The following is a 24615-nucleotide window of genomic DNA, read 5'->3' as shown; positions in this document are numbered from 1 at the left end:
CCTCAGCCTCTCCGGAGTATCTGGGACTACACGCACACACCACCAAACCTGGCTAATTTTTAAATTTTTTGTGAAGACTGGTCTCACTTTGTTGCCCAAGCTGCTTTGGAACTCCTGGCCTCAAGCCATCCTCTTGCCTAGGCCTCCCAAAGTGCTGCCATTACAGGTGTGAGCCACCATGCCCAGCTCTCTCTTGGGTCTTAAAGCAAAGTGTCAAAGACCCAGCCACCACTTCTTAGAAATGACTCAATGTCATACTAGCATAAATGCATCGATAAAAAGATGGAAATGTGGTAACACAGTGATTTTGGGGAATCCTAGTTTTCTTTTCCAATTTCTTTGTTGTTGCAGTGAGCAAGTACTCATTTCAAGATAGGAATGAAATATTCAGCTCTTTTAGACAGACAAGCACAGGTGCTCAGTTTGGGAGAAGAATTAAAATCCTCTGCACTCTCCATGCTGCCTTGCTAATTCTCGGGGTCCTGTCCTCATCTTCTACTCTTGCCTTCTGCAGGGACCACACAGCGTGTTTTCCCCGATCTTTTTGTACCACTCTAAATCCAGTCTTGGGCCCAGGGAGCACCACCTCCCCTGCCCCCTTCAGCTGTCCCCCTGCCTGAGTCTTCTGGAAGCTTCGGGACAGAAAGAACCCAAGGATTTGTCATGAAGCTCAGTGTGGCAGGTCTACTGTTTCCATGTAAATCATGTCTGCTTATCTGAGTTGGTTTTGGTGGAAACTGATGGAAATTATGGGGAAGCTAAATCCCTCTCTCTGCAAGCCACTCCCCAGTCCCACCCCCATGAATTGGCATTGTCACAGTCCTGGTGCTTCATTTCTTTCTATATTTGAAGATGAATTTGAGGGACATAGTCAGAAAGTCAAGAAGAACACAGCAGAAATCAATTGGGGTGAGTCCAGAACAAAACTTGGGGATCGCACTTCCTGCTTTTTTTTTTTTTTTTTTGAGATGGAGTCTCACTCTGTCACCCAGGCTGGAGTGCAGTGGCAAGACCTCAGCTCACTGCAACCTGTGGCTCCCTGGTTCAAGTGATTCTCCTGCCTCAGCCTCCTGAGTAGCTGGGATTAGAGGCATGCACCACCACACCTAGCTAATTTTTGTATTTTTAGTAGAGACAGGGTTTCGCCATGTTGGCCAAGTTGGTCTCGAACTCCTGACCTCAAATGATCTGCCCACCTCGGACTCCCAACATCTTCGTATTTCAGTAGTATGCCACAGCTTCTGGGCCCAATTCCTGCTCTCTAGCTCCGGGAAAACCTATGGCTGCATGCCGAGTCTTAGACAACTTCCTTTTCTTCTCTGGGCCTCAGTTTCCCATTCTGTAAGATGAGAGGTTTCCATAGGCCAACACTTTCTAATTGGTGGTTTTCAATCCTCTGGTGATTTGCATAAAAGGCATCTATTTCAATTGTGCTTATAAATAACAAACCCCAATAAATAGACGAATTATTTAAATGGTTTCTCATTATCACTGAATAGTTGAGAGTCTACTGTATTTGAGTGAAAAGGCAGCACGAGAAACTGAAATCAGATGCACTCATGATTATGACCCTGAGGTCAATGTGTCATTTCCTTCATTCCCTCCTTGCCCCCATGAAGGTTTGACTACTGTATAGTTTGAACCTGTGCTTCTTAGTTGTTTATTGCTTAAGTTTTAGCCACAATGGCAAATTGCAGCGGGAAATTCAGTCTTACTTTGTCATTTAGAAACAAAATAAACCTATCAAAATAAAGCACTAGCTTTTTTTTTTTGGGACAAAATGGAGGAAATCCTAATATTAGGTTAGAAAAGCAATTTTTTGGTGTTTTTATTTTATTTTATTTTATTTTGAGACACAGTCTTGTTCTGTCACCCAGGCTGGAGTGCAGGGGTGCGATCTCGGCTCACTGCAAGCTCCGCCTCCCAGGTTCACGCCATTCTCCTGCCTCAGCCTCCCGAGTACCTGGTACGACAGGCGCCCGCCACCACGCCCGGCTAATTTTTTATATTTTTAGTAGAGACGGGGTTTCACCGTATTAGCCAGGATGGTCTCGATCTCGTGACCTCATGATCTGCCAGCCTCGGCCTCCCAAAGTGCTGGGATTACAGGCGTGAGCCACTGTGCCCGGCCTCTTTGGTGTGTATTTTGATGTGGTGACTGGTAGTTAAATTCAGTGTACATATGAATTCACTCGGGACAAAATATGCTGGATTTGAGCTTGTTTTCAGGCAAATCATGTTTCATCTTGCAGAGCTAATTCAAAGTATACTGACTGCATGCACTTCTTCCTTAGGGGAAGAAAACTCATCATAATTTGTTTCTAGGCATATGTTATTAGAGCTAGGATTAAAATAAATCCTACATACTTTCTTTAATATGCTAACATTAACACGTTTCGCTTAAAAAAGTATCGATCATTTATCATGGAAAAATACACCAGCTTACACAAATTCCTAAAGCGTTTTTCGTGTGTGTGTGTGTGTGCGTGTGTGTGTGTGTGTGTGTGTGTGTAGAGATGGGGTTTCGCCATATTGCCCAGGCTGGTCTCGAACTCCTGGGCTCAAGCGATCCACCCACCTCAGCCTCCCAAAGTGCTGGGATTACAGGCGTGAGCCACACACCCGGCCCCAAAGCTTTTTGTGAGATTATATATTTTACCTGCGAAATATATGGGTCAGAAAGGTTTGAGAAAGTTGTTAGATAATTCCACCAACAAAATCTCCCGTCCTTTCCAGCTGTGATGGTGAATTCTAAAGTAGAATTCATCTTTGGAGCTTCTCCCTGTAGGCATGCACCTTGAGTTGCACCAGCAAGATGTTGCGCGGAGTCCTCCAGGCCTCTAGAGGGCAGAGATGGTCTCGTTTCCTTGCCGAGCATGCGCCTTAGTTCTCTCCTTTGGGGCTGTGAACGTGGGGTCGAAGCGCGCGTGCGCGGCGGCGGCTGGCGGCGGCGGCGGCGGCGGCGGCGGGGCGGGGCGGGGCGGGGCGGGGCGGGGCGGGGCCTGGGCTGTCAGCCGGCCTAGGAGGAGGAAGGAGCCTGCAGCGTGCAGTGTGAGGGGCGGGACCCGGCTGCCGGCGGTTGGTCTAGCTGGGGGAGGTCGGGCCATGCCGGTGGGCCAGGGCGCGGGGCCGCTGGGGCCCGCGGTGGTCACCGCCGCGGTGGTGCTGCTGCTGAGCGGCGTGGGGCCGGCGCACGGCTCGGAGGACATCGTGGTGGGCTGCGGTCGCTTCGTCAGGTCGGACGTGGAGGTCAACTACTCGCTCATCGAGGTGAGCGCCGGGCCGGTGGTTCAGCCTCTCTGGGCCGCGCTGGCCTCGTCTCTGACACCGGGCGGTGTGGAGTCCTTGGAGCCCTTACCTCTTCCGAGGCTATGCTGTCCGCGGGCTCCCTGCAGCCCCTCCCCGGTCGCGCTGGAGCGGAGGTTCTTATCATGGGGTCGTCTAAGGACTGAGGGGGTGCCAGACCTCAGGTTCTTCAAAACCCGGACTCCAGATCCCCGGAACACAGACCCCAGATCCTCAAAACCCAGACCCTAAATTCCCTGGAGCCCAGACTCCATTTCTTTAAAACTTAGACCTGAGATCTCCTCGAATCAGACCCCCTGAAACTCAGATTTCCCCAAACCCACATTCCAGAACCTAGAGACCACATGTCTTATCCCCCAAACTCCACATCCCAGAACCCCCCGAAGTTCTAATCCACTGCTCCTCCAAACCCCGCGGCATGATTTTAAAGAGTAGATCAGTATTGGCAACCCTGGGGCCGGAAAGCTATTTTTTATTTCTCCGGCTCCCCTCCACTTCTGAAAATGGAGAGTTGCCAGCTGCCCTGATTGCCTTAATGAGTAGTTAATGGAATTACCCTAGAGATTTGTGCTGAAGGTTTTTTTGTGTGTGTGTCTGTGTTTTTTTTTTAATTAAGTTGTAAAGTCCTGTTAAATGTTTATCAGCCCGGTGGGATTATGACCCAGAAAGGTTCCCGTAAAGAGGAAAGGGATGGATGGAGGTAGGGGCAGAATGTCATTTGTCCCGGTAGATGGAGGGGACCAGAGCAAGGCCTGGGCCTCATTTTTGGGAGGGGATTTATGGTGGGGTAGGACAAGGAAGAGGAAAAGAGCGGGTGCCTCGGAGGTAATTTAGGAGAAAACGAAGGAAGAGGCTGGGAAATGCCAAAGAGAGGGATTGGGGAATAAGACCCCAAAGATCGTCTGAAAGCACCTTTGAGCTGTTCCAGGGCTGGCAGTGAAGGGTGAAGCTCTGTGTTCTGCAAAGCGGGCTGCTGAGGATTGGGGGAGGGGGAGGGAGTCAGTTCCACACCCCACCAGCTCTGCGACCTGCCCTTGCTCTAGGTTTCAGTTTTTGTACCTATAGGATGGTGTTGGGAGAGAAAGAGTGGAACCCAGCAGATACATTTCTTAAACAAGCGGATCCGTGATCTTCTTCAAGGCCCCCTTGTTTGCTGCTTTTTCAGTCTGAAGAGGTCAGAGGTCAGGCATTGAATGAATCTACCCACTGGCAGCGGCAAGGCTCCTAGGATTTCCTGGGTACATGTTTCTGGGTGCCTATGCCACCTCCTAGGTCTGCACTGGGGACAGGACACGTTCAGGGTGGTATGGCTGTAGACGGCACAGGGCATTTCAGAAGCTGAAATGCAAGAGGCCGGTAAGGCCTCTTGCAACTTGTAGTTTCCAGGGGTTCTGGAAGGAAGGAAAAGACAGGCACCCCCCTCCACCCTCACCCTCATACTAATAGTGACCTTAAGAGCAGAGGACAGGTTTTGTGACCCATTTCGAAGTGTGTTCCTTAAGCCCAAGAGCTGCCTGTCCAGATGGTGTGGGACACTCGTTCTTTCGTAAGTAATTCAGGTTCTGAAATCAGACATTTCATACTGGCCATCTTGACGTAGATTACATTGCCATCCTGTGTCCTGATTGTACTTTATGAAAGATGTAGAAATAATCATGATATTTCACGGTTATTTCTTGATTGTGTTTTTTTGTGTTCCTATGCAACTGCCGCCATTCTTCTCTAGCTTTGTCCCATCCTGAGTGTTTTTACATCGTGTTCATTGAGTCAACAACTATTTACTGAGCCCCGGCACATACTGAAGCCTTGTCCCCAGTGTGGATATAGCAGTACAGTGAACAGAACAGACAAAACTCCATACTCTCATGAGACTGACATTTTGTTTTCTAACAGGGACCTTACTGTTAAAAAAAAAAATTATACTGGTTGCTAATACTTTAACAATCAGCAGGTTTCACATTAAAAACTGGGTTCTTTATTTCTCTGGAAAACCAGCCGATCTTTAGGCTGCCACACTTGGCTTGGGTTTTGTAGTGATCTGAATCCTTTTGGATGAATGCCCCTTGATGTTGCCTCCCTAACCGGTCTAGGCTGGTGAATTTCCAGTCCCTGCCTTAAATGCATGCATCTGAATCTCTTTGTCACCTGTAGCAAATTCACTGAGTACCTAGAGTAAGCAAGACACTGTCTCAGGCACTGGGGAATGAAGCTGTGGTCACTGACCTCTGAGAACTTTACATACAGGCTTAACCTTATTTCACACGAGTCCTTTCCCAAATGTTCAAATGTTCATTTTATGAGTTAGTCACTTTGTACATCTTCTTAGCTGGTAAGATTCGACTGTTTCATTGCAGCTCGAGTCATGGTTTGTTTCATGGTCATAGAGCATTAACATTTTGGAGGTGAGGCTTTTAGGTGCATGAGACCCAACTGCTTCCTTTTACCGACATGGAAACTGAGCCTCAGAGTGGTTGAGCTGTGCAGGTACATTTAGGAAATTTTCCTTGAGCCCGGTATGTTCCCTACGTATTACACTGTGTTGCCTTTTTCTTCAGAGAGAGATATTAAATAGTAATACAAACTGCTTTTTCCATTTTACTTATTTTATTTTGTTTTATTTTGAGGCAGGGTCTCACACTGTTGCTCAGGCTGGAGTACAGTGGCACCATCATAGCTCACCAAAGCCTCTGACTCCTGGCCTCAAGCAATCCTCCTGCCTCGGCCTCCTGAGTAGCTGAGGCTACAGGCACGTGCCATCATGCCTAGCTAATTTTTTTTCTAGTAGGGATGAGGTGTGGCTGTGTTGTCCAGGCTGGTCTCCTGGGCTCAAGTGATCCTCCTTCTTTGGCCTCCCAAAGTGCTGGGATTGCAGGCATGAGCCACCATGCCTGGCCGCAAACTGATTTTTCTTTGAATCCATATTCTATAGTAGGTGCTTAATATGCGTTGATGTGAATCTGTACAACCACATGAAAAGGAGTGGCTCTGTGTCTACACCTGAAGAAACGGAACACGAGCTTGCCCAAGGCCACGCAACACGTGGAAGACTCAGATGGCATTTGGGCATCTTACTGGGTTAACACTTCGTGTCTGGTAATGCTCAGAATGTAAGAGTTTTAGAGAGTCCTTGAAGAGAGGACAGATATTAAATGTCTTTTTAGTCTCTTTTTCTTCGGAGAATGAAAGTAATGAGAAAATTAAGTTTCTAGATGAATGTTGCTCCAAGTATTTGAAATTATTCAGAGTTAGTAAGGAAGATTTCTGGCCCTCATTCCAGACCTTTAGTTGAGAAATAGAGGTGGGCCCCAGGAATTTGCAATTTATTTTACTTTATTTTATTTTATTATTATTATTATTGAGACGGAGTCTTGCTCTGTCTCCCAGGCTGGAGTGCTGTGGCATGATCTTGGCTCACTGCAACCTCCACCTCCTGAGTTCAAACAATTTTCCTGCCTCAGCCTCCCAAGTACCTGGGACTACCGGTGCCTGCCACCATGCCTGGGTAACTTTTTTTGTATTTTTAGTAGGGACAGGGTTTCACCTTGTTGGCCAGGCTGGTCTCAAATTCCTGACCTTAAGTGATCTGCCCACCTCAGCCTCCTGAAGTGCTGGGAGTACTGGCATGAGCCACCGTGCCCAGCCAGGAATTTGCATGTTAATAAGCACCTTACTAATGGCAAAGTTTGCAAATTTGTTTTAGACCCAGAAACTTACACGAGCTACCTAGAGACAGCCACTAAAATACACAGAAAAGCATTGAAAAATAAGGCATTGTAATAGGCTGTAGGTGGTTTCTAATCTGAAAAACATTGAGTCACATGATTTGGGAGAGAGTTTGTTGATTTCCCTCTGTCCCCAGTAATGCCCCGTGTTAAAAGCTGGTATATAATAGGTCCTCAGTGAATGTATACTGACTGAGTGCATTCAAGTGTAACATGTGTAGTTAATTCCCAAAGGCAATGTTATGATTTCTGTTTTCCTTCCTTCCTTTCCAGATAAAGCTGTACACCAAGCATGGGACTTTGAAATACCAGACAGACTGTGCCCCTAATAATGGTTACTTTATGATCCCTTTGTATGATAAGGTAAGAGGGACTGCTTGTCACTTATGATGGGAAGTCACTAGTGTGCCTCACCAGGCTGCACTAACCATGCCCTTTCCTACACTAGCAAATGCTCATCTGTTTTGTAAATTATTAGTGGAATATGGTAATCCTAGCCACATTTGGAGGGAGACAACTTACAAACTGCCTTGATGAATACAGTGGCTCTCTCTGTGTTTAGGGCCATTTGGCAATGTCTAGAGACGTTTTTGTTGTGACATCTGTGGCTGTGCGCTACAGTCACCCAGTGAGTAGTGGCCAGACGTGGAGCTAAATGCGCTACAGTGCTGCCTACGACAGCCCAGATGTCAGTAGTGCCAGGGCTGAGAAACTCTGATTTCATGGAACCTGTTACTTGCAGGCAGCTTAAAGTATTGTTAAAACAATTGTATAAGTAATACATGAATGCATGAACTTTGTGAAAAAAAAAGTCAAGGTCTTTAGAAGTATGTGAAATAAATTTGTACCCTTTTCCCTCCAATTTTACCTCCCTCTGTAGTGATAACCTCTGATAATCTGATAAAGGTTTTTTTTTTTTTTTTTTTTTTTTTTTTTTTTTCCTTCTTTTGAGATGGAGTCTCGCTGGGTCGCCCAGGCTGGAGTGCAGTGGCGTGATCTTGGCTCACTCCAACCTCCACCCGCTAGGTTCAAGCCATTTTCCTTCCTCGGCCTCCCGAATAGCTGGGATTACAGGCACCTGCCACTACACCCAGCTAATGTTTTGTGTTTTTAGTAGTGACGGGGTTTTGCCATGTTGGCCAGGCTGGTCTCGAACTCCTGACCTCAAGTGAACCACGTGCCTCAGCCTCCCAAAGTGCTGGGATTACAGGTGTGAGCCAGTGTTTCTGGCCCTCTTATAAAATTTTGATGTGCATCCTAACAGATTGCTTTCTATTTATAGTTATTCAGATATCCACGGGTACACATGCATATGTATATATGCAAATACACACAAGCACACATGCACATAGATATGTATCCACAAACACCTCTATACAATCCCATCCTCCCACATATAAACCTTTTATTTGGAAATACAGATTCATAGGAAGTTGCAAAAATAGTCAATATACATAGTTTTGATTTTGATGCATTTTTTAATACAAATGAAATCAAACAATAGGATTTATTCTGCAGTTTCATTTTTTCCCCTGTGTTAATGCTTTCAATACCAGAGGGACATTTGGTTTTTTCCTCTTGCGTGCTTTCAACATTAGCATAGATAGATCTACTGACTTTTTTTTTTTTTTTTGAGACAGAGTCTCACTCTGTCAGCCAGGCTGGAGTGCAGTGGCGCGATCTCGGCTCACTGCAACCTCTGCCTCCTGGGTTCCAGTGATTCTTCTGCTTCAGCCTCCCAGGTAGCTGGGATTACAGGCACCCACCACCATGCCCAGCTAATTTTTTTTGTATTTTTAGTAGAGATGGTGTTTCACCATGTTGGCCAGGCTGGTTTTGAACTCCTGACCTCAGGTGATCCGCCCACCTCAGCCTCCCAGAGTGCTGGGATTACAGGCATGAGCCACCATGCTCGGCCTACTGACTTCTTTTTAATCGCTGCATAGTGTGTCAGAGTCAAACCCAAACTGTAATTTATTTAACTACTTGGACATATAGACTTTCCCCAATTTTAAAATAGTAGTAATTTTAACATAACACACCAGGAAATATTCTTGAACTTAACTCTTCATCCAGAATGCATAGGATTGATTTCTAGAGATGGACTAGCTGGGTCTGTCCTGAAATCTATTTAATTAATTTTTAAATAGTATCAGTATCAGTCTCAAGAAACCAGGAGGCTGGATGTGGTAGCTCATGCCTGTAATCCTAGCTCTTTGGGAGGTTGAGGCAGGTGGATCGCCTGAGCTCAGGAGTGTGAGACCAGCCTGGGCAACATGGTGCAACCCCATCTCTACTAAAATACAAAAAAATTAGCCGAGCGTCATGTGGATGCCTGTAGTCCCAGCTACTTGGGAGGCTGAGGCAGGAGAATCGCTTGAACCTAGGAGAGGGAGGTTGCAGTGAGCCAAGATCGCACCACTTCACTCCAGCCTGGGCAACAGAGCAAAGCTCCATCTCAAAAAAAACAAAAACAAAAACAAAGAAACCAGGGTTGATAAGTAAAATGTAGTTTTATTTATTGAATTAATGAGTTAATGTATTGTTTAGAGACAGGATCTCCCTCCGCTGCCCATGCTGGAGTGCAGTGGCACAATTATGGTTCACTGCAGCACTGACCTCCTGGGCTCAAGTGATCCTCCTGCCTCTTCCACCTAAGTAGCTAAGACTGTAGGCACCTGCCACCACACCCAGCTAATTTTTTAAGAACATTTTTTGTACAGATGGGGTCTTGCTATGTTGCTTAGGCTGGTCTTGAACTCCTGGCCTCAAGTGACCCTCCTGCCTTGGCCTCCCACAGTGTTGGGATTATAGGTGTGAGGTACTGTGCCTGGCCAAATCTAGTTTTAAGAGGTGACTTTAGTTCCTGAAGATACATGCTAACTTGTGCAACTGTAGGCACGTGAGGGCTTAATGGGAGACTCAATTAATAGAATTATAGTATGTTTAGTATTAAAAGACAGTGAGTGGCTGAACCTAGTGTCTTTAGAACTCATGAATGGGCTTCAGCACTGTCTTCTGATTGTTTAGATGAAAACTTCTGGTGTTCAGCTTCAGCTTGTAGCTTCTGAAGAGAATCAGTGCTCAGTACCATGTAGAAGAACAAGGCTTACTCTTAGAATTTCATTTCCGGTGTAAAAAAATTTCAGATTAAATGATAACACTAAACTAAATTAAGCCAGAGTCACAATTCTCATTTCTTGAAATTACATTTTCTTTTTTTCCTTTTAGGGGGATTTCATTCTGAAGATTGAGCCTCCTCTGGGGTGGAGTTTTGGTAAGTTAACTGAATCACTAGACATTCTTTGTAAAAGATTAGATGATATGCTGAATATTAATTTAGGCTAGCAGAGTGCATAAACTATTAAAATATTAAGGATCATTTCCAGTATGGAAGAGGGTTTGTATTCCTCCCCTCCTTGCCCCCATCATTCTGGTTTCGTTCGGATTTACCTTAATCTACCTTAAGACTTTCTGTCACCTTTGAAAAATAGACATCTTTTCTTCTACCTTTCTGGAAACTCCTCCCTTGCAGTTTCACTCATTACGTGGCCGTAGAACAGTATAGAAATCAAGAGTGGGGACTTGGTTCCCGTCCCAGGATGGCTTCTTTTTTAGCCCCCTCAGTTTTTTAATTTTTTATGGAATTAATTGAAACATTTAAAGATTGTGAGATTTGTCATAAAAATCCAGATTTATGTCCCATGAGATGAGAAGACTGTCAGCCTTAAACCTTACCAGTTAAATACCTTTGGGCAAGTTACTTCCCCCGTGTCAGCCTGGCTCCTCACTGTCGAGCAAGGGTAGTTATAGTCCCTGCCCCACTGGGTACTTGGAGGATTAATAAACCAATACTGAGTGTTCATAGTGGCTGGCACGTAATTAGCAAGTACTCAGTATTCGAAAACAGCCCTTCTGCACACATCCCAATAAAAGCTCCAAACTTTCCTCATATAACTGGCTTCAGGCATAGCTGGGGAGTTGGGGATGGGGTTGAGATCAGAAGAGAGGGTCTGTTTTGATGTAGTTTACATTTTTGAAGAGGAGAGACTCTTGATGTTTCAGTAGAGCAGGTGTGGGTGACCCCAGTCCATGGCTTGGGGAGAGGAGTAGGGATCACCGTTGTTGATATCAGGCTTGCTCGTGCATTAGACAAGGAAGAATTTAGCACCTGCCATCACCAAGGCTAAAATGAGGCCCAGGCAGCTGACAGCTAATTTGGCTCTGTGAGAGCAGCTCTTTTATCAGTTTGTAGTCAGGGATAGGGCGGGGGGTGCCTGGCTGGTACGTTCCAGAAAGCTGGAGAGGAATGTAGCCCTGCTCATGGCCAAAGCAGAAGTCCAGATTGGTGGCCTGGAGGAGTGTTGTGTTTGCCACCCCCCACCCTACCCCCAACTGGTGCTGTTGATAAGCTTTTTAATTGAATTATGCTTTCAGAAAAGTGCCTTGGATGAATTTTCACTAAGTGAACACACCCATGTATCCACCGTCCAGATGACAAGATAGCACTTCACCAGCACCCCAGAAGTCCCCATCCTGGGTGCTCATTAGCCATCCCACCCCACCCTCCAGGTGACCACCACCCTGACCTTCTACAAATGAGAGATCCATTTGGTCGTTTTGAACTTTATACAAATGCTATCATGCAGGGAACTTTTTAATATCTGGTTTCTTTCACTCAACATTATGAACTTTATCTGTATCATTTGTAGCTTTAGTTCATTCTCTTTGCTGTTCAGAATTCTGATGCATAAATATAAAATTATTTATATTTTATAAAATATTAATATTTTATTTTCTTTTTTTCTTTTTTTTGAGACTGAGTCTCGCTCTGCTGCCCAGGCTGGAGTGTGATCTCGGTTCACTGCAACTTCTGCCCGGGTTCAAGCAATTCTTGTGCCTCAGCCTCCTCAGTAGATGAGATTACAGGTGTGCACCACCACACCCAGCTAATTTTTGTATTTTTAGTAGAGATGGGGTTTCATCATGTTGACCCAGGCTGGTCTCGAACTCCTGACCTGAAGTGATCTGCCCGCTTTGGCCTCCCAAAGTGTTGGGATTATAGGCAAGAGCCACCACGCCTGGCCTATATTTATATTTTATATTCATATTTTGTATCAGTGATCTCTTCTACTGTTGATGGCCATTTGAGTTGCTTACCGATTTTGGCCACTAAGAGTAGTGCTCCTGTGAACATTCTTGTATGTATATTTTGATACATGTGTGTCTGCATTTTTGCTGAGTATATCACAGGAGTAAAGTTGCTGAGCCATAGAGCTGATACATGCTCAGCTTTAGGTGTTTGCAAACATCCAAAGTGGATGCACCAGTTTGTGTTCTCCCAGCAGTGTACAAGGGTTTCCATTGCTCCACATCCTAACCTACACTTGGTATCGTCAGTTTTTTTTAATTTTAGCCCTTCTGGTAGGGGTGTGGTATTATCTCACTGTGGCCTTGATTTACATTCCACTGATGGCCAATGAGGTTGCACACTTTTTCATATGTTTATGTTTATTTGCCATGGGCTAGCTATTTTTGTAAGATTCCTGTTCAAGTCTTTTGCCCATTTTTTATTGGAGTCTTTGTGTGTGTGTGTGTGGGCGCGCATGCATGTACGCGTGCAAGCACGTGTGTAATTCATCTTAACTGAAAATCTCATCTCATGGTTTTCCATTTTTTCCTCTACTCATTACTCCATATTCTTCCTAACCTTTCAAAAACTCAACCTTAACCCCTATTATGATGAACTCTTCAGTTAAAAAATGGAGTTAATTGCTGATATTGAAAAATCAAGAGATGGTATATAAAATCCAGATTTCCAGTTTTTCGGAGAAGTTGGAAGCTCTGGCAAAGCATGGTAGTGGTTGGCAGACTTGAGTGGCAGTTGTCTCCTTTCAATTTGCCACAGTCCCCCTGAGGATGCTCCGCTTACTTCGAACCCATGAGGCCCCTGTGGCCCTGGAGTTTGTGTTCCTGGTTTAACATGGCTGAGCTCATGTCCTTGGTCAGAGAACAGATCCAGAGCCAGACTTTTAGGGTCGAATTGGGGCTCTGTCACTCAGAAGCTCTGTGATCTTGGGAGCTCCTTTAACCTTTCTGTGCCTTAATTTACCCCTCAGTAAATTGCAGCTATTACTGCCTGTCTCTTAAGATAATTGTGAGGATTAAAGGCACTCAGCTCAGTGCCTGGTCGGTGATGAGCATTCAGGAAATAAAATTATTTGGTGCTCACTGAATTTTCACTGGAACTCTGAGATATAACTTAGCTGAAAGGCATTGTAAAATTATTTTATACTCTAAACACGAATTCCCTCTGGGGCAGGAAACCAGGAGGCTAGGGGGATAGGGGTGAGAGGGAGACTTTTCCCAGAATACTTTTTTGTACCTTTGGATTTGGAAACACACGAGTGTATTAAGTGTTCAAAAGTAAAATGAAATCTGAATAATAAAAATACGTTCTACTTAGGTTCACTGTACCCCAAAACTAAGCTTGCCTTTGTGTCTTGTGCCCCCGTTTCCTCCCCTGCTTCGTTCCTCAGAGCCGACGACCGTGGAACTCCATGTGGATGGAGTCAGTGACATCTGCACAAAGGGCGGAGACATCAACTTTGTCTTCACTGGGTTCTCTGTGAATGGCAAGGTTTGTCTTTGGAACTTGATTATTTTTCCTGTTCACTCTATAATGTATACTAAATCCTTTTTTAAAAAAATGCAGGATACTTTAACCTGGGGACTTTGATCCCACAGGGGACCCATGGATAAGTGGCAAGGGAGCCTGTGAACTCTGTACTTCATCCTGTGTAGAACGCAGCAGGTGTATTTAGGAGTGAGATTGAGGTTGCTGGTCATCCCCTCTGCTCCCAGAGCATAGGCTGTTGGTGTTTTTATTTTTTTATTTTTTATTTTGAGACAGGGTCTTGCTCTATTGCCCAGGCTGGAGTGCAGTGGTGCAATCTTGACTCACTGCAGCCTCCACCTCCCAGGTTCAAGTGATTCTCCTGCCTCACCCTCCCGCTCCTTCACCCTCCCGAGTAGCTAGGATTACAAGTGTGTGCCACCATGCCTGGCTAATTTTTGTATTTTCAGTAGAGATGGGCTTTTGCTGTGTTGGCCAGGCTGGTCTCAAACTCCTGACCTCAGGTGATCTGCCTGCCTCCACCTCCCATAGTGCTGGGATTAGAGGTGTACGCTGTGCACCCAGCCGCTGTTAGTGTTTATGTCAGGGATGGCCTTTTACAGGGATGCCGAATTGGAAGGACGCACTCTCTAAGCCTTGTGGCATCTTGCTGTCCCTGTGGGTGAATTGAAGTCAGCTTCTCCCAGAGAGAGCGTGCATCTGCTTCTGACACTTACCTAGGAGGATTCCCATCATTTAAGTTCTGAGATTTTTTTGGACCGCCATGGTGGTGTGAATTTAGAGTCCTAACGGGTGTGTGCTCCAGCTCCCGCGATTCAGATTCTCAGGGGAGAGTCATTTTTCCTCCACCCGCCCTGTGCCTGAGGTTGAGATGTGCTTCCTTCCTTCCTGTCCTTCTCTTCATGATGGGCTTCTTTCTCCTCTACCTTTGCGGTGAGGGGGAGGCCCTGCCATCCCAGCTGTATGTGTGGGCTTCTTGTTAGAGATGGGGATCTTGGGTAGTTTTTTCTTTATCGATGGTTTGCAAAATAATGGTGAATCTTTTTTTATTTTTATTTTTATTTATTTATTTTTTTGAGACAGAGTCTCGCTCTGTGGCCTAAGGTGGAGTGCAGTAGCACAGTCTCTCTCACCACAACCTCCACCTCCTGGGTTTGAGCAATTCTCCTGCCTCAGCCTCCCCAGTAGCTGGGATTACAGGTGTGTGCCACCTGACCCAGCTAATTTTTATATTTTTATTTTTATGTATATTTACTTTTTTTTTTTTTTTTTTTTTGAGATGGAGTCTCCCTCTGTCACCCAGGCTGGAGTGCAGTGGCACGATTGCAGCTTACTGCAACCTCTGCCTCCTGGGTTCAAGTGATTCTCCTGCCTCAGCCTCAGGAGTAGCTGGGATTACAAGCATGTGCCGTGACGTTCAGCTAATTTTTGTATTTTTAGTAGAGAGAGGGTTTCACCATGTTGGCCAGGCTGGTCTCAAACTCCTGACCTCAAGTGGTCTGCCTGCCTCAGCCTCCCAAAGTGCTGGGATTACAGGCGTGAGCCACCACACCCACCCAGACCAATAATGGTGAATCTATAACTGATGATGTCTTAGATTCATTGAAATAGAGTCTTATTTTACTGTTACTGTTCCCTCTCCTACCTCATCCCCAGGAAACATATCCATGATTTATATCATCTTTTCAATGGGATTCTTGACCCAAAGAGGGTTCCTGGCTCCACCTGGGAGTTGTAAGCAGGGCTGCCAGTGCTTTGAGAGGAGGGTGCTTTGCTGGGTGGGCCCTAACTTTCTTCTCCATGCAGGTCCTCAGCAAAGGGCAGCCCCTGGGTCCTGCGGGAGTTCAGGTGTCTCTGAGAAACACTGGGACCGAAGCAAAGATCCAGTCCACAGTTACACGGCCTGGCGGAAAGTGAGTAGCGTCCTGTCTCTTAGTGTTGCCTTAGAGCCGGGCTCTGACAGGGGTCATGGAGCTGGGTTTGGGAGTTAGGATTCAGGGAGTTCTGGGTTCAGATCCTGATTCAGCCTCTTAACTTTGGGTGAGTTCATGCCCCTCAGAGTGCTGAGTTCCCCACATGTGAAATGGAATCCATTTGACCCATCTTGCCTAGCACTGATGGGATGATTAAATATGAGTTCATACTGGCCAGGCATATTGGCTTGCGCCTATAATGCCAGCACTTCGGGAGGCCAGGATGGGAGGATCACTTGAGTTCAGGAGTTCGAGACCAGCCTGGACAACATAGGGAGACTCAATCTCCACAAATAATTTTAAAAATTATATCAAGTAGAGTCCCACGGGGGAAAACAATTAGCTGGGTGTGGTGGCATGCTCCTGTGGTCGCAGCTACTCGGGAGGCTGAGGCGGGAGGATTGCTTGAGCCTGGAAGGTTGAGGCTGCAGGGAGCCGTGATCATGTGCCACTGTGCTCCAGCCTCGGCAGCAGAGCAAGACCCTGTCTGAAACAAACAAAAAAAGAGTTAATACCCATAAAGCACCTGCTTCAAGGCCTGGGGCTTAGTGGGTCTTCATTTAGCAGCTCAGCCTGGCTGTGGAGCCTGCCAGCCTGGGCTTGAATCCCAGCTCCCCCATTTGCTGGCTGGTTGACCTAGGGCAAGTTCCTTAACCCCTCTGTGCCTCAGTTTCCTCTTTTGTAAATGAAGATAATTGTGGAACCTATCTCCTAAGGTACTGGAAAGATGAAATTAATATTATTACTTCAAGCTGCCTGGCATATTAGCTCAAATAGGTTAGCTCAGTTATGATTAGAAAAAATCATTATCATTATTATAGCAAAACTGCTTTGTAGTTGGAACAGATGCCTAGCTGACCTTGCTGAGTCAGATTTAAAGCATTTATTTAATGGATGTATATAGTTGAGTTGTAAATGTTAACAGATATGCCAAGATTAATACCAGAATAGTTCAAACTGATAATTCCAAAAGCGTTCAAATCATTACTAACTCCGTTAACATACAAACTGAGTAAATTGCAAAATAGAAGTTTATAATGAGTCTGTCAGTAAGTTATTCAATTTTAAAGTTATTATTGTTGAAACTAGTTTTCATTTTTGAAATAACATTTACTTCTGCTTGACTGGTGCCTCTCCAGCCCTGGTGTGTAGCAGGAATATGGAGCTGTAATTTTTTTTCTGGGCTAGTAATTTGGTGTTGACCTTACTAGAAAAAAATAGTGTCTTGAGCCTTCTGAATACCTTTCATCTGCACTAACTGAAACAATGAAACATGTAGCACTGGGCTATTATGAAAATGAAATAGAAGCTCCATCTTACCAATACTTGTAGTAATGTGATTTCCAAGCCCTATCCAGTTATTGCAGACAAGATTTGATACAATAAAATACCACAGAAGAAATCAAAAGCATTTTCTAGTTCATTTCACTGGGCTTAGCCTCCTCATTTGTCAGTTGCCTTACAAATTTGAAGGGATAAACATGTTAGTATACTGGCAGCAGCATTTCCAGCTTTAGCTCGGCTCACTCTGGTGTTAGTCTGTCTATGGCTAGTAGAGTAATTTTCATCAGCTGCTGGTTTCTTATCTCAGTTGCTTTGTGCAAAAACCCAGAATGACTTACCTGTGTTTCTCTAAAGCCTTTTTTCTGGGATTCAAAGCTTGTGATAGTTTACCCTGCCCTGTGTCATTTGCATCATCTTGGGTCAGCGTCCCCCTCAGCCTGTGCATCTGTTCTGTTCTTTTTCACCCCACTTCTCCCTTCCCATGTGTTTCCTTGGACACTTCTGTCCCCTTCTCCTTGTCATGCCTGTCACCTCTGTCAAACCCAGTCGAATGTTCTGCGACTGGTCCCTGCTGTGCTACAAGGATTGGTTTTATGCCAGAAATCCTTGAGATTAAGGGAGACGTAAGCACTCCTCTTTCCGATCAGCACATGGAGCACCCCTCTTGGCACACAGTAAGTGCTCAATAAGCGCTCTTTTATGCAGATTTGTACAGTGAAGGATTGAATTTCATTCATGCTCATTTAACAAGCTAATGGAAGTTTGCGATAATTCCAACATTGTTTTCTTGTGCTGCCAACATTCGTCATAGAATTAGAAATACTTGGGTTGTTTGGAGAAAGTTAAATGGTTATTTTTTATGTCTTAGGTTTGCATTTTTTAAAGTTCTGCCTGGAGATTATGAAATCCTCGCAACTCATCCAACCTGGGCGTTGAAAGAGGTGAGTGTGACAGCTACGTCTATAGCCATGCCAATAATATGCTGGTCTTGGGACAGATGTAGGGCTTTTCAATTTAGGATATGAAAAGAATTTATGGTTTCTCCAGGACCAGATGAAGAACCAATGGTGCTGTTGTTTAGTTTGGTAGTTATTTATAAGGTGTAACTCCTCACTGTAGCAGATGTTGCTTGTGTTAGTTTCAGTTTTAGGTGACAGTGTTGTCTTCCTGCTGTGAAATAGATCTGTTTTATTAACTATAGCTATTTTAAACTAAATCAACAACAGAAGGCCCTGACGAGATTGATTTGTTGTTCTTTTTTCAGCCTGAAACAGAAATCTGTAAATATACTAAACATTCTAGAAACTGTGGTACGCGTGACCAAGGAGAATGTATGAGAATGTTTATTGCAGCTTTGTTTGTAATAGCAAAATATTGTAAACAACATAAATGCCTTTTAAGAGAAGAATGGATTGAGGTTCCATCATACAATAGGCTGCTGTATGTCAGCAGTAATGAATGAACCAGAGCTACATATATTAATGTAACTACATTTAAAAACAGAGTTGAAGGAAATATGATTTTAAATACTTGTGATAATCATTTATGGATACAGTCTTTTTTTTTTTTTTTTTTTTTAAAGACGGAGTCTCGCTCTGTTGTCAAGACTGGAGTGCAGTGGCGTGATCTTGGCTTATTGCAACCTTGGCCTTCTGTGTCCAAGCGAGTCTCCGGCTTCAGTCTCCTGAGCAGCTGAATTACAGGGATGTGCCACCACGCCCAGCTAATTTTTGTATTTTTAGTATATATGGGATTTTGCCATGTTGGCGAGGCTGGTCTCGAACTCCTAGCCTCAAATGATCCACCAGCCCCGGGCTCTCAAAGTGGTGGGATTACAGGTAGAAACCAGTGCACTCAGCCAGATACAGTCTTTTTTTTTTTTTTGCAAGAGGGTCTTGCTCTGTTGCCCAGGCTAGAGTACAGTGACATATTCATGGCTCATTGCGGCCTCTGGTTCCTGGCCTTAAGCGATCCTTCCACCTTGGCCTCCCAGGGATCTGGAACTGCAGGCATGTGCCACTGCCCCTAGCTAAGGATACAGTCTTTTTTTTTGAGATGAAGTCTTGCTCTTGTTGCCCAGGCTGGAGTGCAATGGCGCGATCTCAGCTCATTGCAACCTCCGCCTCTTGGGTTCAAGTGATTCTCCTGCCTCAGCCTCCTGAGTAGCTGGGGTTACAGGCACCTGCCACCATGCCCAGTTAATTTTTGTATTTTTAGTAGGGACAGGGAGGATACGGTCTTATGTAGAAAAATTATGAAGACATGTATGGGAATAGCAGACACTGTTCAAAATGATACTGACTTCTAGAGAAAGAGGGAGGAGGGGGACTTTGGGGTATGCCAGCATCTTGAATTGTATTTTTTAAAATTTGTTTAGCTGGTTAGAAGGTATGTAAGTGTTCTTTAGCATATCTTTTTTTGTTTGACTGAAATAGTTTATAGTCAAAGATCAAAAAAGGAACTCCACCTAGTAGGTGAGGTTCTGTAATAGCCGTGAAAGACCAAATTAAAATAAGACTTAAGGGACATCTTGACATGTTAGCTTGTGTGTTAGTATTGAAGCTGTATCTCATTTTTGCTAAAGAAGCATTGGAATCAGTATTTCAGCTTCTACTCTATATGTTTTATTATTATTTTTACTCTGTAGGTTTTACGCACTTATAATTGATGATAGTTTCACACCTAGATGTCTCTTCTTACTGTTTATGACTTTTGGTTTTGGGGGTTTTTCTCTTCTGCAGCAACATTTAAAAATATTTTATTTGAGGCTGGGTGCAGTTGCTCATGCTGTAATTCCAGCATTTTGGGAGGCTGAGGTGGGTGGATCACATGAGGTCAGGAGCTCGAGACCAACCTGGCCAACATGGTGAAACCGCATCTCTACTAAAAATAGAAAAAAATTAGCCAGGAATGGTGGCATACACCTGTAATCCCAGCTACTCGGGAGGCTGAGGCAGGAGAATCGCTTGAACCTGGGAGGTGGAGGTAGCAGTGAGCCAAGATTGCACCACTGCACTTCAGCTTGGGTGACAGAGTGAGACTCCATCTCAAAAAAAAAAAAAAAAAAATTTATTCGAAATGAAAGAGCTTACACATTTATAAATAGAAGAGATTTTAAGGTTTACATTGTATGTTAATTGTCTGCATAGAAGAATCTGAGTTTATTAATATGAGATTGGGATTTTCAAGTAAAGCATGTTGTTAGAAGTCAGGATAATGTTTATCCTCCTGGGGTGTTAGTGACCGGAAGCAAGTGTGAGGGCACTTCTGGCTTGCTGGTGCTATTCTGTTGGGTAACCAGTGCCCAATTTGTGACAAGCCCTGTGCTGTGTGCTTAGAATCTGTACACTTTTCTCTGTGTTTATTGTACCTTAACAAAAATGTTTAAAAATATACACATATTGTGAAAAGAACAACTTAAGGCAAATTAAACAGAGTTTAATTGAGCATAGAACAATTTGTCAATTGGGCAGCCCCCTGAGCCAGAATAGGTTTACAGCGACTGTGGCACTGTTGCATGATTGGAAAGGGTTTATGGACAGAAAAAGAAAGTGACGGACAGAAAGTGGAAGTGAGGTACAGAAACAGTTGGATTGGTTACAGCTGGACGTTTGTCTTATTTGCACATGGTTTGAACAGTTGGCTGCCTGTGAGTAGTTGAAGGGTGGCTGCTTGAATTGGCTGAGACTTGGCAACACGTACAGAGAAACCTTTAGGCCAAACTTAAAATATGTAAGGAGGCAGCTTTAGGCTGATCTTCAGTTAACACTATATATCATTAAAAATAGAAAAAAAGGCAAAATATGCTCATTAAAAAAATTGGAACATAAAGAGGAATATAAAGCAGTGGAAACAAATTTTGGAAGCTGGAAAAGTATACAAGTAAAATAGCACCATATAGACAAAATCATTATTGTTTACATTTTGCCACATTTCCTTTCACTTCATTTTGGGCATTAAAAAATAATGATAAGCCAGACACGGTGGCTCACACCTGTAATCCCAGCACTTTGGGAGGCTGAGGCGGGTGGATCACCTGAGGTCAGGAGTTCGAGACCAGCCTGGCGAACATGGTGAAACCCTGTCTCTACTAAAAATACAAAAATTAGCCGGGTGTGGTGGCGAGCGCTTGTAATCCCCGCTACTTGGGAGGCTGAGGCAGGAGAATCTCTTGAACCCAGGAGGCAGAGGTTGCAGTGAGCCGAGGTTGCGCCATTGCACTCAAGCCTGTGCGACATACTGAGACTCCGTCTCAAAAAAAGAAGTGATCATACTGAATAAGCAATTTTATAGATTACGTTTCCCAGTTAATATTTTAGCTTCAGCGTGTCCTCCTGTTGTTAGGCACTTTGCAAGTGTTTATTTTTTTACAGGTTAAAATCTTTTTCTGTTACAGACAAGCACCACAGTGCGTGTAACCAACTCCAATGCCAATGCGGCCAGTCCCCTCATAGTTGCTGGCTACAATGTGTCTGGCTCTGTCCGAAGTGATGGGGAGCCCATGAAAGGGGTGAAGTTTCTTCTCTTTTCTTCTTTAGTAACTAAAGAGGTAAGCAAAGAAAAGAACAAAAGAGATGGTGTGAGGGGTAGGAGGGTGGGGGAGTATAGCCCAGAACGTACTGTTGTAAGAAATGCAGGTCTGAGTTGATTTATAATTTTAACACTTAAGAATATCGTCTGTCTCAGGCCAGGTGTGGTAGCTCATGCCTGCAATCCCAGTACTTAGGGAGGCCAAGGTGGGTGGATCACTTGAGCTCAGGAGTTTTAGACCAGCCTGGCCAACATTATGAAACCCCGTCTCTACTAAAAATACAAAAACATTAGCCGGGCATGTTGGCACGTGCCTGTAGTCCCGGCTGCGTGGGAGGCTGAGGCAGTAGAATCGCTTGAACCCAGGAGGTGGAGGTTGCAGTGAGCCGAGATCACGCCACTGCACTCCAGCCTGGGTGACAGAGTGAGACTGTCTCAAAAAAAAAAAAAAAAAAATTCAAGAATATCATGTGTCTCTGTTGACTCACAAGACATTGCACATCTACACTGGGAGGCAGTGGTATGTGATGGAAAGTACACAGGCTTTGAAATCAGACCTGGGTTTAAACAAATCTCAGGTTTAAACAAATTCCTCTTCCTAGCTGTGCGACCCTGGGCCGGTCACATTACCTTCCTGAGCCTCCGTTTCCTTATTTGGAGAATGGTGACCCATCATAAGGAAGGACAGTCATGTCATCTTTCCCGGGAAGACTGTGCCAGTTTTTAACTTTGCAACTTGAATGTCAAGATTTTTGTTCCTTTTTTCTGTATTAATGTGTCTTAGATTTCAGAAATACATATATTGACATGAAACTTAAAAAAATTTTCCTATAATGTGGCTAATTGATGGTATTCAGAAGATGTAAATGGAAAAGGAAGTTTTGTCTTTTTTACCCCCTGGCATAGGATGTCCTGGGCTGCAATGTCTCACCAGTGCCTGGGTTCCAGCCCCAAGACGAGAGTCTGGTGTATTTGTGCTACACGGTCTCCAGAGAAGATGGCTCGTTCTCTTTCTATTCCTTGCCAAGTGGGGGCTACACTGTGGTGAGTGAAGCAGATTTCCGTTCTGTTTATGTCTGGGACTCTCATGACACAGTAAAAGCCAATGCTGTTCGGGTGTTAAAGGAAAAGATGGTTGGCCTGCAGTTCTCTGAACACGCTGTTAAGCAATAACTTACTTAAGATGAGACACTCACCCCTTTGTAATAGCTGCAAAAAGGGCAAGGCTTCCTCTTTTCGAATCTGCAACAGTTATGATGAATGTTTCTCTTGGTCTGTCTGAACCCCTTGTCATTTGTGGGCTGCTAGATCGATTATTAATATTGCTGATTGATCATGTTAGTGGTTCTTAGTGATTAATTGACTCTTCCTTCCAGATTCCGTTCTATCGAGGGGAGAGGATTACCTTTGATGTGGCGCCTTCCAGACTTGACTTCACAGTGGAGCATGACAGCTTGAAAATCGAGGTAAGGCTTTTCTGTCTTCTGGAGGGACAGGTGTTTGAGTTCCCATCCCTAGGCACAGGTATTGCAAACATGTTTTAAAAAAAAATCAATTATTTTATCTGGAAGGGCTGTTGGAAAAAATGCCATCTGGTATTATATTCTTATACATGGTGTCCTTATCGTAAAGAGCTGGATTCCTAGTTAAATCTACTCATTCAGTGAAATATATTTATTGATTGCCAGTGACATACGTTTCAGGCACCATCTAGGACTGGGGATACAGCAGTGACCAAAAGAGGCAAAAATGCTTGTCCCTGTGGACCTCTTTTTTTTTTTTTTTTTTTTTAAGATAGGGTCTCACTGTGTGGCTCAAGCTGGAGTGCAGTGGTACGATCTCGTCTCACTGCAGCCATTGCCTCCAGGGCTCAAGTGATTCTCCCACCTCAGCCTGTTGAGTAGCTGGGACCACAGGCGCGTGCCACCATGCCCAGCTAATTTTTGTATTTTTGTTAGAGATGGGGTTTCACCATGTTGCCCAGGCTGTTCTCTAACTCCTGGGTTCAAGTGATCTGCCTGCCTCAGCTTCCCAAAGTGTTGGGATTACAGGTGTGAGCCATCGCACCTGGCTAGACCTCATGTTCTAATGACAGGAAGGGTCAATACATGTATAGATGTATAAGTTAGAAAGTACAGTAGAAGGTGATAAGTGTTCTCTAGAAAAATAAAGGAAGAAAGGAGGTCGTACAGTATCAGGGTGGAGACAGGGGTTGCAGTTGTACATAGGGTGTTTTTGGGAAGTCCTCCCTGTGAAGGTGACATTTGAGCAACAACCTGAAGGGAAAGAACAAGAGAACCATACTTCACTCCTGCAGGAAGAGTGTGTAAGACTGAGGGAACAGCACGTGCAAAGGTCCTGAGGCAGGAGTGTGCTGAAGGGTTTGGGGCATCCCAAGGAGGCTAGGGTGGCTGGAGTGGAGGGAATGAGCAAGGAAGGAGGAGGCGGAAAGAGGGTCAGGGAGGTGACAGGGCAGATTGTGCAGGGCTTGGTGGGCCACTTTGCCTATAACTCTGGGTGAGAATTGGTGCCACTGGAAGGTTCCTAGCAGAGGAGTGGCGTGATCCTTCTGGCAGCTGCGTTGAGGAGAGTTTGCAGGGTGTCAGGGTGGAAGTGGGAGACCAGTTGGGATGCCATGGCCATAAACCAGGTGAGAACTGACAGAGCTTGGACCGTGATGGTAGGAATGGGCAGTGTGATACATGGCTTGATAAACTGCCTAGACCCTCACATAAATGGCAAATGTATTTTTCATCTCACTTACGTCTCCTTTAATTACAGAAGTAGAAAATGGTTACTGTAGAAAATTGGCTAGCTAGAACAAATCCCAAAAGAAAATAACAGCCTCTCCTAAGTGGACCACCCAATGTTAGAGTTATCGAAGCAATTATATTTTAATCATTTTCTTTTAATATTACATTTGAAAGTACTGTGTTAAAATCGCTTAAACTGGCAGAAGCGGACTTTTAGGTCATATGCACAGTGGGGTGCAGACTCTGCATTTTAAGATTCAGTGGAGTGTTTGACCGTTCTGCTGTACACTGGAGGGGAAAGAGAAGGGTAAGAAGATGAAGCCTTTACTTTGCTTCTCGTAGCTTGCAGAGAAGGATGGGGGCAGGTGAGCAGAGACAGCTATTCCCAGATTACAGCCAAATACATATTT

At 44.6% G+C, this 24615-nt stretch overlaps 1 protein-coding gene across 2 annotated transcripts in view; it reads left to right on the top strand.

Moving 5' to 3' along the window:
- The first annotated feature begins 3038 nt into the window (after nucleotides 1-3038).
- The window catches only part of LOC107973146 (BOS complex subunit NOMO3-like), a 35908-nt gene continuing 14331 nt past the window's right edge, over nucleotides 3039-24615 (top strand). Inside the window, exons 1-9 of one of the 2 annotated variants that reach the window (XM_054668899.2) lie at nucleotides 3039-3270; nucleotides 7302-7391; nucleotides 10260-10305; nucleotides 13568-13668; nucleotides 15472-15578; nucleotides 17791-17863; nucleotides 21319-21471; nucleotides 22359-22496; nucleotides 22829-22918. In XM_054668899.2, the coding sequence (XP_054524874.1) occupies nucleotides 3106-3270; nucleotides 7302-7391; nucleotides 10260-10305; nucleotides 13568-13668; nucleotides 15472-15578; nucleotides 17791-17863; nucleotides 21319-21471; nucleotides 22359-22496; nucleotides 22829-22918 (963 nt within the window). In that variant the 5' untranslated portion in view covers nucleotides 3039-3105. Of the gene's footprint in view, nucleotides 3271-6691; nucleotides 6809-7301; nucleotides 7392-10259; nucleotides 10306-13567; nucleotides 13669-15471; nucleotides 15579-17790; nucleotides 17864-21318; nucleotides 21472-22358; nucleotides 22497-22828; nucleotides 22919-24615 lie in introns of those variants that run through there. The other variant, XM_054668900.2, reaches the window with a different exon arrangement.

Source organism: Pan troglodytes, chromosome 18 (genome assembly GCF_028858775.2).
Source record: "Pan troglodytes isolate AG18354 chromosome 18, NHGRI_mPanTro3-v2.0_pri, whole genome shotgun sequence".
Lineage (NCBI taxonomy): Eukaryota > Metazoa > Chordata > Mammalia > Primates > Hominidae > Pan > Pan troglodytes.
The sequence above is the reverse complement of the archived record's forward strand: the minus strand, read 5'-3'. Positions and strand labels throughout refer to the sequence as shown.